Source organism: Borostomias antarcticus, assembly GCF_949987555.1.
Source record: "Borostomias antarcticus genome assembly, chromosome: 17".
Lineage (NCBI taxonomy): Eukaryota > Metazoa > Chordata > Actinopteri > Stomiiformes > Stomiidae > Borostomias > Borostomias antarcticus.
The window spans coordinates 16,363,275-16,375,315 of record NC_140250.1 but is presented as its reverse complement, the minus strand read 5'-3'; the positions used below and the strand labels follow the sequence as shown (position 1 = coordinate 16,375,315).

General features: G+C 46.2%; 1 protein-coding gene across 1 annotated transcript in view; it reads right to left on the bottom strand.

Moving 5' to 3' along the window:
* dnah7 (dynein, axonemal, heavy chain 7) overlaps positions 1–9,460 on the bottom strand; it is a gene marked incomplete at both ends in the record, with an annotated part of 109,454 nt that extends 99,994 nt beyond the window's left edge. Inside the window, 12 exons of the mRNA XM_084452028.1 lie at positions 154–426; positions 2,947–3,126; positions 3,429–3,612; positions 3,769–3,888; positions 3,993–4,118; positions 5,048–5,120; positions 6,278–6,467; positions 7,433–7,523; positions 7,645–7,825; positions 8,266–8,368; positions 8,600–8,671; positions 9,449–9,460. Of these exons, the coding sequence (XP_084308154.1) occupies positions 154–426; positions 2,947–3,126; positions 3,429–3,612; positions 3,769–3,888; positions 3,993–4,118; positions 5,048–5,120; positions 6,278–6,467; positions 7,433–7,523; positions 7,645–7,825; positions 8,266–8,368; positions 8,600–8,671; positions 9,449–9,460 (1,605 nt within the window). The remainder of the gene's footprint in view (positions 1–153; positions 427–2,946; positions 3,127–3,428; positions 3,613–3,768; positions 3,889–3,992; positions 4,119–5,047; positions 5,121–6,277; positions 6,468–7,432; positions 7,524–7,644; positions 7,826–8,265; positions 8,369–8,599; positions 8,672–9,448) is intronic.
* Between the last annotated feature and the right edge of the window lie 2,581 nt (positions 9,461–12,041).

The following is a 12,041-nucleotide window of genomic DNA, read 5'->3' as shown; positions in this document are numbered from 1 at the left end:
TACCAATTGTTCTACTACAGTACCTTTATGAAGCTGTGCTACCTTGCGCCTTAGGTCGGCTAGCATATGAGAGTTCTTTGACATCTAGTACAGTGAGTACTCTGATAGTGCTTAGGCTACTAGGATACATTAGTACTAGGCCTACATGGGCACCTTGTTGGAGCTGTACTGGATCTCGTCGGCCAGAGCTTGGTAGCGGGTCACCTCCATCATGATCTCTTGGAAGGAGCGCTTGTCGCGGAGGAAGAGCTCCACGTCCTCCTGGGCCTGGCGGGACACCAGCGGGGCGTAGCGGTCGTACAGCCGGACATGCTCCAGGGGGCCGGCGCTCTCGGCCCGGACCACGCGCCGCACCTCCTCCTGCTGGGCCTCCAGGATCTCGGGCAGCACCATGGGCTTGAGGGTGTCCCCGGACCGGCTGCCCGGCTGGGGGGGGAGGAGAGCGGGGGTAGATGGGGTTGAGTCCATCCGTACTATACGGGAGTAGCTAAGGTCGTGGATCCACTGGGCGTGATAGAGGGAGCGAAGGGCAAAAGCGAGAGCTCAGACGTGACCCAGACCTCTGAGGTTGTACTATTCTCAACTCCAAGCGCTTCGGAGCGCTCTGCAGCCGTCCACACTGAAAACCAGTAGGCACCTGGGATCACTCTGCCACAGAGACTATTTTAAAATAGCGGAAAAGACTAGGGCTGGGTTAAAAAAATCCATTAATCGATTCTGAATCGAATGATTCAGAATCGATTGATGAATCCCAAAATCGATCTTTTATTTAATGAATGAATGAATAAATGAAGGAATGAATAGTTCATTCATTCATTCAATGATTCATTCATTTTTGGAAATCAGTATCGATACCCAGCCGTAGTATTGATGTGTTGCATAACTTGGCAGTCATGCAATTAAAGGACTATGCTCGTTTTTGACAACCTGGACCTTATTTACGACATATTATAAGAAGTTTGACTCACCCAGATCACTTTTGTGTTGTTCGGAGGCCTGTAGAAGAAATTTAAAATCCAGCGCGAGCCAGTATATCCATGTAATGGCGGCGCACGGGGCAAAGGGAATGCAGCTTCTAAAAATCCATTTTCGGCCGCTAAACGGTTGTTTTCATCAATCACATTGCATGAATCGACAGTTGATATTCCTCTACGCGAGCCATTCTTTCGGTTTTCAAATACATAATCTGTAGCCACTGTAATATGATCTTTACACTGGCTATGCTCCCACACATTCTCTGCGCTACGATCGGATTGTTGCTGACGAATGACGACGACAATATTCTCGGCACCAACTACGATCGTAGCGCAGAGAACGTGAGCCGGAGAATAGCAGGCTGCGCGCTGGCCTGTGCGCATGCGTGCTGGAGCAAGTGGGGGAGAGGCTTCTAAAGATCATATTACAGTGGCTACAGACCATTTGAAAACCAACCGAAAGAATGGCTCGCGTAGAGGAATATCAACTGTCGATTCATGCAATGTGATTGATGAAAACAACCGTTTAGCGGCCGAAAATGGATTTTGAGAAGCTGCATTCCCTTTGCCCCGTGCGCCGCCATTACATGGATATACTGGCTCGCGCTGGATTTTAAATTTCTTCTACCTGCCTCCGAACAACACAAAAGTGATCTGGGTGAGTCAAACTTCTTATAATATGTCGTAAATAAGGTCCGGGTTGTCAAAAACGAGCATAGTCCTTTAAGGTTACAGCTAAGAAAAAACAGGTTTTAGTAACACTAACCGAATCGATATTGAATTGAATCAAATCGAATTGAATCATGATAATCGATTCTGAACCTTGTGAATCGGAATTGAATCGATTCTTGAAATTCGAATCGATACCCAGCCCTAGAAAAGACGCGATTGAGCTCTGCAAAAAAAAAAAACGCAGTGGATCCACGGCCTAATGAGATATTTGTCTTTCCTTGCATAGTGATCATACCTCAAAACATGCAAAAATCACAAACGCACACCAAAACAAAAGTCAGCCCAATCCCGTTACCCATTCAGAGTAGAGTTTCAGCCCAGTCCCGTTACCCATTCAGAGTAGAGATTCAGCCCAATCCCGTTACCCATTCAGAGTAGAGCTTCAGCCCAGTCTCGTTACCCATTCAGAGTAGAGCTTCAGCCCAGTCCCGTTACCCATTCAGAGTAGAGCTTCAGCCCAATCCCGTTACCCATTCAGAGTAGAGCTTCAGCCCAACCCCGTTACCCATTCAGAGTAGAGCTTCAGCCCAATCCCGTTACCCATTCAGAGTAGAGCTTCAACCCAATCCCGTTACCCATTCAGAGTAGAGCTTCAGCCCAATCCCGTTACCCATTCAGAGTAGAGCTTCAGCCCAATCCCGTTACCCATTCAGAGTAGAGCTTCAGCCCAATCCCGTTACCCATTCAGAGTAGAGCTTCAGCCCAATCCCGTTACCCATTCAGAGTAGAGCTTCAACCCAATCCCGTTACCCATTCAGAGTAGAGCTTCAGCCCAATCCCGTTACCCATTCAGAGTAGAGCTTCAGCCCAATCCCGTTACCCATTCAGAGTAGAGCTTCAGCCCAACCCCGTTACCCATTCAGAGTAGAGCTTCAGCCCAATCCCGTTACCCATTCAGAGTAGAGCTTCAACCCAATCCCGTTACCCATTCAGAGTAGAGCTTCAGCCCAATCCCGTTACCCATTCAGAGTAGAGCTTCAGCCCAATCCCGTTACCCATTCAGAGTAGAGCTTCAGCCCAATCCCGTTACCCATTCAGAGTAGAGCTTCAGCCCAATCCCGTTACCCATTCAGAGTAGAGCTTCAGCCCAATCCCGTTACCCATTCAGAGTAGAGCTTCAACCCAATCCCGTTACCCATTCAGAGTAGAGCTTCAGCCCAATCCCGTTACCCATTCAGAGTAGAGCTTCAGCCCAATCCCGTTACCCATTCAGAGTAGAGCTTCAGCCCAATCCCGTTACCCATTCAGAGTAGAGCTTCGTCTCCACTCGTGGCACCAGGCTGACGGACTTGAGCATGGCGTCGTAGACGTTGAGCAGGATGACCTCAAAGTCTGTGAAGTCAGGCTCAAACTTGATCTCGTTTTTGTCCAGGACCAGGCGCAGGACGAAGCCGGGGTGTTCGTAGGCTCGCACCGACAGCTGGGTAAACGAGCAAACAAAGACAATCTGTTTACCTGTGGGTACAGTACTACTGCCAGTTCTACTTGACAGAGTGAACAGTAGAAATACACGTTGACACTGTAGCTAGGAGCTTTGACCAAGCAGGTGCTGCATGTGCATGTTGTTGAATGAATATGCAGTATGCAACGGTTGTGCTGATATAGCTGGTTATTTTATGGCTTACTAGTTGTGGGTTATGTGTCTGTCCAAATCTAAAAGTGAGCACTAGGCCTACCAGCACTATGCACTGCTCAGCAATGCCGCTGTAGCCATCATATTACCGGGTTTTGAGCTATGAGGTGTGTGTAGTCCAGCATTGAGTCCAGCGCTAGACTCTGGAGCTGGGAGGTCATCAGCACGGCCACGCAGTTGAAGAAGGACTGCAGCTTCGAGGCGTTGGTGTTGCTGGGGACCAGCTTGCGCTTGTTCCCCTGGTAGTAGATTTGCTGGACCTCAGGAAACCATCTGTGGAAGAATGAAATAGTTAGCAATCTCCTTCTTCTTGAGATACTTGTACTTGGTGCCTTGTTTTGAGTGCCTACAGTACAGAGCACAATGGTTTGACCACGAAAGGCTGCATTATACAACGTTCAGAAGAGGTCAGAGTAAAGTTATACACACTTTTTGAGAAGAATATCCTTGGCGCACTCGATGTGCTTGGTAACCAGGTGTTGGAAGATGGAGAGCTCCATAGACTCCTCTCTGTTATTGAACTCCGCCACATCAATGAGACGCATCTTCCTACAAGAAGAGTAGCCGATTGGGAGCGTCGAAACAAAATGGTTAGTGTACATAAACTGCAGTGAAACTATGCTTCTTTTTTTTATTTTATTAAGTACACTTACTTGAAAGACAAATGCCACAGGTCCAGCACTTGCAGCATGGTGGGGTTGATAGAGAACAGCTTTTCTCTCATCCTCTTCTGGGCGTGAAGGAAGGTCTTGTTCCAAGGCTTGGGCACCAACTCCATTCTTATATGGGGAAAATGTGGAGCGTTGAGGAATCTGGGGCCATGTAGGTGCATCACTAAACACTAGTACTCCTCCCATAACACAGAGGAAGTGAACAGGTGAACAGTGGCGCTGTAATGTTATGGACTCAACTGTGGTTCAAAGTAAAGTGGAATAAAACAATAAAAAGTGACTGTCCAGCTTACTCAAAAAGGTGTGAGACACAGTCAAAGGACTATCCTGAGGCTCTCTGATAAGTTAAACATCCTTTATTGTGCAGGAGACCAATGCGTTTCGATTTACGTCTTCATCAGGGTGTGGTAGGAAAAAGGGTAGACAAAGGATTTTTAACTTATCAGAGTGCATTAGGAGACTCCTTTGACTGGGACCTTTCCGAGTAAGCTGGAAGTCACTTTTTACTGTTATATCATCCTTTGATGAGCACTGATTTTCTACTTTTACTCACCGTCTCAGAGGTGCAAACCGATCACAGGTGAAAAAGGTGACAAACATGCAAACCCATACATATGCAGATCATACAAATGACCTATTTTGGATTAAAAACAGCTATTTTCACCTAAAGGTAAATGTAGGTAAATGGACTGCACTTATATAGCGCTTTTCTACCTTAGCGGCACTCAAAGCGCTTTACAATGGCCTCTCATTCACCCATTCACACACACACTCACACACCAATGGCGGTAACTGCCATGCAAGGTGCTAACCTGCTCATTGGGAGAAATTTGGGGTTAGGTGTCTTGCTCAAGGACACTTCGACATGTGGACAGTTGGAGCTGGGATTCGAACCACTGACTGTGCTACAGTCGCCCCCTGGTGGCAAAGGTGACACCTGCACCCCTGCTGTCTATCGGACCCATTGCAGCACTCTCCTATATATCTCTTTTCTAAAGTGGAATACAATATAGAATGTTCTTCATGCACAGACTTACTCAGCTCTGTGAGGGGGCAGGTCTTTCACCTTGTCCTCATCGTGCTCCCGTGGGTCTCTGAGGACAAAGTCCACTGCAAACAAACAAAGACATGTCTGTCTTTCAATAACTTTTAAATTCTAACTTTTAAATTCTTTGCTGTACTTTCACACAATTTGAAACAGCTTGTTTATGGTCCATTAAGAATGTCCAAAATAAACCAAATCATTCATTCATAGCCTCTTCAAACCAAGTATTTAACCTCCTCCAGCGACCAACTATTCTGTCCACACAGTGACAAACAGCACACAGTGAAAAAGTCATGCGCATCTTGTTCACGTGCAGTATCGACACGTAGGTCGTCTGCAAAGGACACGCTGCGCTGAACATGCACGTTAACTGATGGTCAGCACAAAGACCGATGGGCCTGGAACGTGTTGAGGTTCAAGTACCGTCACACGTTCCTGCAGATTCATGCTCTACAACATCAGGAGGATTCGCCCTTTCCTCACTAATGAAACGGCGCAGGTACTCATCCAGGCCCTGGTCATCTCCCGCCTGGACTACTGCAACTCCCTCCTCGCGGGGGCACCGGCGTCAGCCATTAAACCTCTGGAACTTGTCCAGAAAGCTGCTGCTCGCCTGGTGTTCAACCACCCCAAATTCTCCCACACAACTTCCCTCCTCCGTTCCCTACACTGGCTCCCTGTAGCGGCTCGCATCCAGTTTAAAACTCTGGCGCTAACCTACAGGGCAATGAAAGGAACAGCCCCCTCCTACCTCCAGGCCATGGTCAAACCCTACATCCCCTCCCGACCACTACGCTCTGCTACCTCAGGGCGACTGGTTGCCCCGTCACTCCGAGGCTCCTGCGGTCGATCGACACGGTCACGGCTCTTCTCTGTCCTGGCCCCGCAGTGGTGGAATGAGCTGCCCACTGATGTCAGGACAGCAGAGTCGCTGCCCATCTTTCGTCGCAGGCTCAAAACTCATCTCTTCAAGAAGTACTACAACAATCCTCCCACCTAAGCACTTATTATATTGCACTGTACTTTAGATTGTGATTCTTGCACTTTGCCTTCAGCACTAGATTATGCTCTTAGTCACTTGTTTGTTTTAGAAAGAAGATGCACTTGTGAGTTCTGGCAAGTAGTAGTACATTGGCTCTTCCTACGTTAAATGCAATTATTGTTAGTCGCTTTGGATAAAAGCGTCTGCTAAATGACTGTAATGTAATGTAATGTAATGTACCGATGGCCTTCTTAACGCTGAACAGGTAGTCCTCCTTTATCTCGTCAGAGAGCAGCTCGATGGTTCTGGTCAGCCTCGGGTCACCCCTCAGGTGTTCCGGGACCAGGTCCAGAACATTCTCCAGCCACGAGTCCTCCATGGCCGCCACGTGCTCCGTGTCAATGCCATGACGGATGTAATAGTAATATCTCTGATAGGACAGACAGTTAGGAAGTAAAAAAAAAAAAGGCCATGGTAGATACGGTATGTAACATATATGATTGACCTCCTATGAGCAGGATTTTTCCTGCATCTAGAGGATTTTTTGTCACCCCCCCCAAAGTGATTTTAGCCAGAGCCAAAGAAAAATCACCAGTGCCAAAATGAAAAAAATTGAGAAGACAAATAGTAATTCAAATCCTCTCCAAATGTGTTTGATAGCTTGTTTCAAGGGCAGCCCATCCCTCTTTCTTGCATTGCCCATGGTTTGGACCACTAGTAATTGAGATCATTAATAGACAGGTTATCAGTATCTTAAACATTTTGTCTTCATATCCCTTTTGTGTCATGTCAGGAGATTTCCCGCAATTGTGAAAAGTGAGCTCAGTCAGAACGACAGCAAAGAATATTTCGCACACATTTCCCAAAAAATGTGTGCGCATCACCCCTCAAAGACCCGTTCTGAGCCAGGAAAAACTCGGATGAGGAATAAATTAAATTACTCTTTCCCTTTTTGGTTACTGCCACAACCATACCCAGTATTACACTACTACCTCTAGCGCATTGCATTGCAGTGAGGCTAGTGCTCTCTAAAATAATCCTACAATCCTGTTTGTTTTGTGTGTTCTTATGTAAAGCGTCTTTGAGTACCTAGAGAAGCGCTATATAAAACCGATCTATTATTATTATTACAATACACTGCTGACAACTTACTGTACATAGCAACAAGAGCCACTGACAACCACCACAACAGTTGCCCGTTCTTTGAATTTTGCATACCGTATAGCTTATCTCCAGTGATCATGTAACATTGCCACCCACATGAATAATTATCTTTTCATAGTATAGTGATCAATCATACGATGCTTGATACTGTATATATATATATATATTTTAAGTACTCTGGACCACCACAGAGGGTTCTAAGCAATGGGGCGTTCATGGTGGGTTTCTCACCAGGATGTCCATCTCCGTGGAGGAGGGGGGTCCAGAGCTCGGGGGCTGACTGTCCTCCATGATGGCTTTACCCAGGGAGGACTCCTGCTGCCTGTAATTAGGAAGGAACTAATAAGTGTTCAACGGGCATGGAAATTGGTGTAGCTTGTCAAGGGGAGGGAGGGATGGACGGTGCATCCTATGCATACAGGTGTGGATAACAGGATACTTACAGGATGATTTTGACCAGGGCACTGCGGAAGTGCTCGCGGTTTTTCTTGGGCTGTGCATGGCTGCTGCTGTGATGTTTGGAGGACTCTGACGACAGGCCCGCCTCTCTGCTCTGAGGGTCCTCCAGTCCCCTGTTGAGGCTCTGGCAGCGCTTCGTCCTAGACCCCCCACCGAGCTCATCTCCTGGTGGACCCAAGGGTCAAGCAAAAGTAACACACAGAAATGTTATGGAGATCATGGGTTTATCATGATGTGGCTCTATTTTAAGGTGAACAATAGTAACCAGAGAAAAGTACATCCTCTATAATATGTAGCTACAATCGTAACTCAATGATGAAATTCAAAAATATGTAGTCAGAGGGGGCCAGTTTTACCCCTGTTTTACCCCCAGTTTACCCAAAATAAAAAATAAAAAGTTTCATTTGGCTTGAATGTTGTAACCGGTCTTGGTGTTAGAAGTAGCCTGCTGATATCTCATATGGGCTACTCACTGGAGAGTCTAGTAGCCTGCTGATATCTCATATGGGATACTCACTGGAGAGTCTAGTAGCCTGCTGATATCTCATATGGGATACTCACTGGAGAGTCTAGTAGCCTGCTGATATCTCATATGGGCTACTCACTGGAGAGTCTAGCTGCTGCTCCAAACACAGAGGCTTCCCCTCTCACTGGCGACTGCAGGACAAAAGCAGGAGTGGTCTCCTTCCACTGGGGTTTGGAGCGGACCTGAGGTGTGTTGGGATCATGTTAGTCATGCATATACATCTCAGCAACATTTTATATGACATTTACAGTGTGTGAACAGCCCACGAACGTACAGTATAGGCCCTACATAAGGCCTATTGTTCTTTGTTTTTCTGTGAGACAAATAAGTGACTCATTTAGAAATGCATGATTAGGCCTTTGTTGCTGCAAAACAAAAAAGTGCTCAAGTTGATTTTGAATGATGTACTACACCTGAGGAAGCTGTGGTAGGAGGCGCACTGGACTCTCAGGGGTATTGGGCAGCTTCTTATTATGGAAGGCATTCTGAGTAATAATAATAATAATAATAATAAAAATAATAATGTCATAATGAGTATGATGCTAATAATAATAATGTCTTTATAAAGCACTTTTCCTACAAAAGTAGCATGAAGTGCTCATCATAACAAAATAAATGTAAAATCTAAGATTTATACAAATAGATAATAAAAACGAATAGTAGAGACAGAAAAGTGTATATACATACACATACACAGTGATATATATTAATCAACTAACATTTAACAATATGCATTCAAAAAATAATTCATTCATTAAATGAATAATACATTCATTTAAATGCAAAAAAGACGAGTCTCGATTTGAAAATATTTGCTGAGGTTGCATCCCTAATGATTTGGATGCACAAAAATGAGAATGCAGCCTCCCCAAATATTTTCTTTTGAACATGTGGAACACAAGAGAAGAACAGAGAAAGAAGATTAATGGTGCATTCGTTTGTGGTCGGAGGTGGCAAGTCGCAAGTGGCAAAATACCTACCTCCGACCTGTGTGCATTCGAGCTATAGCGAATGATACGATGATGATATGATATTGACATCAGCCGGCAACTGGGGGCTGAGAAACATATCCGAATATGCGACGAGGAAGTGCGAGTTCATGCGGTGTTTTATTTAATCATTCCTAGTAGCAAGTCGCAATTTGCCACCTCCCAGTTATAAACGAACGCACCATAATAGCCATAGTCCAACACATTCAAATAATTGCAACTTTGCATCACCTGTATAAAACGTCATGTGTAACGTTAAAGTAAAAAACATACCTGAGCCTCCATGTTTAGGAATGTAAAGAAATGCCTAACTAGATTGCTTCTGTATTTATTATATATTGCATTTTATATAATAATAACTGAAAACGTGTAGCCGGCTACTTTAGGTCCATCCTCCTTTCCATTAATGTAGCTAAATAGCTAAATTAACTTTACCGTTAGCAACCCACTTGCTAAATACGTGCTAGGCTAACTTGCACTTATTTGCAAGCGCCTCGACGTGTCAAAACAGTTCGGCAGGAGCTAATTGAGTATCTTCTCCTTCGAAAATAAGTTTAGTCGTTTACTGAAACGCAAATGTTTGGTTACAAATCATTTAGCTGGCAGGTTGTCCCCAAAGGGAGGAATTATTTTGGTTATTTTGATAACAAGGAGGTGATGTCTCAGCTTTCAAAAGCGGCGCGTCGTTGCTAGTCTTGGTTGCTAGTGTGGTTGCTAGGCAACGCTTCCGGTCCGAGCTCCGGTCATGGCAGAGGAAAGGGGCGGGGCAGAGGAAAGGGGCGGGGCAGAGCTACAGCTGCGCGTGCAGGAGATGGACCACTGCGGCCGGAGAAAGAAAAGCCCCAGCCTACCGATGTTGAGGACATTTTGCTCAGCCACAATGAACTGTCCATGCAGATGCTTTCATAGCAGAAATGCAGCTCCGAGACAGCGAGTGACTGAGCGAGTTGCTGCTTTGGAATGAGAGGTTGAAAAGTCCTCCGTAAGCCTGCGGTGAGCGGTAGGGGAGGGGGTTCTGCACTGGCTGGCCTTCCATTTGTCACCAGACCTCTGTGTTGAAATTGACTGCCTCAATGCCTGTATATAATGCATGGACAGCATTGCACTACATCTGTGTTTTTCTCCCTTTGGCAAACAAGTTCCTACTTGTCTGAAGTCTCCCAGCTAGTTGATGTGTGCATATCTCAGTGATGATGCTTTTAAGTTAAACCTGTCAAAAGCCTTCCTTGTCTTTACCCAGTAGCCTACTCACTATTGAAGTCAGTCGACTCCGAATGTGGCAATCTTCAGCTGTGAAAACAAAAGAGGTCTGCACACTGAAATTAGCTCCTAAGGTGAGTTTATTGTAATACTCAGCAGCACAACGTTTTGGCCATTAGGCCTTCATCAGGTGTGAGTCTTCAGTTGTCACACCACGAAAAAGGCATTGTTCAGACGACACACTGAAATTTGACCCTACAACTTGTGCACGATATTGATTGCTCTTTTTGAGCTGCAAGTTCACATCCAAGCAAAATGGCTGCTTCTCTCCCTCTCGTTGAGGCTGATTTGACGGGCGTTTGACCTCTAGAATAAAGGGTGGACAGCAGGTGATTGTAGGTACTGTAACAGTTCCATCAGGGCTGGCTCCCAGATGGGGAACTCACCACTCAGTTGACCCAACCCCCTGCACAGCAACTCAGCAAGTGTGTCACAAGCTCCATGTTAAATGTCAATGAAAGTATTTCTTGCCGTTCTCTCATTCTCCAGTCCCCACATCTAACTGCTTTGGTGCTTGTCTTGCTACCATCGCCCATCACACTGTTAGCTAGGTGTGACGCGGCTGAACAGGGACTCGGATGCAGAGAAAGAAGGACTCCAAAACGGTGTTCACAACTCAAGTCTTTACTGGGTAAAAAACAAACAATAATCCAGGCCAGAAACAGGCAAACGCACAGACGATTCAAAAAGTCCAAACTGAGGCAAGGCAAAAACTTTCAAACATAAACCGATCACGAGGCCGACCGCCAACCCTCTCCCGAACACATAAAGACATTCTGGCACAGAAGACAGGGAACACACATCCTAAATAGGCTCCAACACAATTGGGAACAGGTGAAGCCTGCGGGGCAGACAATGAGTTTCCCAGAGGCATCGTAGCGCTACGTTCATCTTGGGGAGCACACTAGGGCCAGGGGGCGGAGTCTGAAACGAGGGGGAAGGTGAGGACCACACATGACCTAGGGGGCGGGGCACTAGGTTTACCTGACCTGCGGCGCACCTGTGGTGCACTTCAAAACATCACCAAAATTTACTTTTTTTTGTTTTGCTAGTAAGGAGGAGTAAGGAGGAGGGATGATGCATGACTAGTGGAAGGATGAGGGCTGAGCAATCAGCCACAATCCTTTTATTGCCATTTGTACTTGACATACACAGGATTTCTTTTTGTGACATTGTGGAGCCAACAACAACACAACAATGGACCAGTGCAAAAACAGGACAGGAGAGTGCAAAATACAAATATAGTGCAAAACTATCAGTGCATTTGACCTACAAAAGAGACTGCAGTACTCAGTATAGTGCAACAATTGCAGGGGGCAGGGGAGAGAGTCAGAGGGAGCCTTGTTGATGAGGCTGATGGCCGAGGGGAAAAAGATGTTCCTGTGTCGAACAGTTTCAGTCTTTGACGACCACAGCCTCACTGCCTCACCACTGTGTCTTTCACGGTGATGGTCAGGTCCTGGTGTGGGCAGCTCTTCCCTGGGAGGAACAGCAGCTCAGGTCCCGGTGTGGGCAGCCCCTCCCCGGGAGGAACAGCAGCTCAGTCTTGTCCAGGTTGAGCTTCAGGTGGTGTAACCATCCACTCCGAGATGTCAGCCAAGCACCC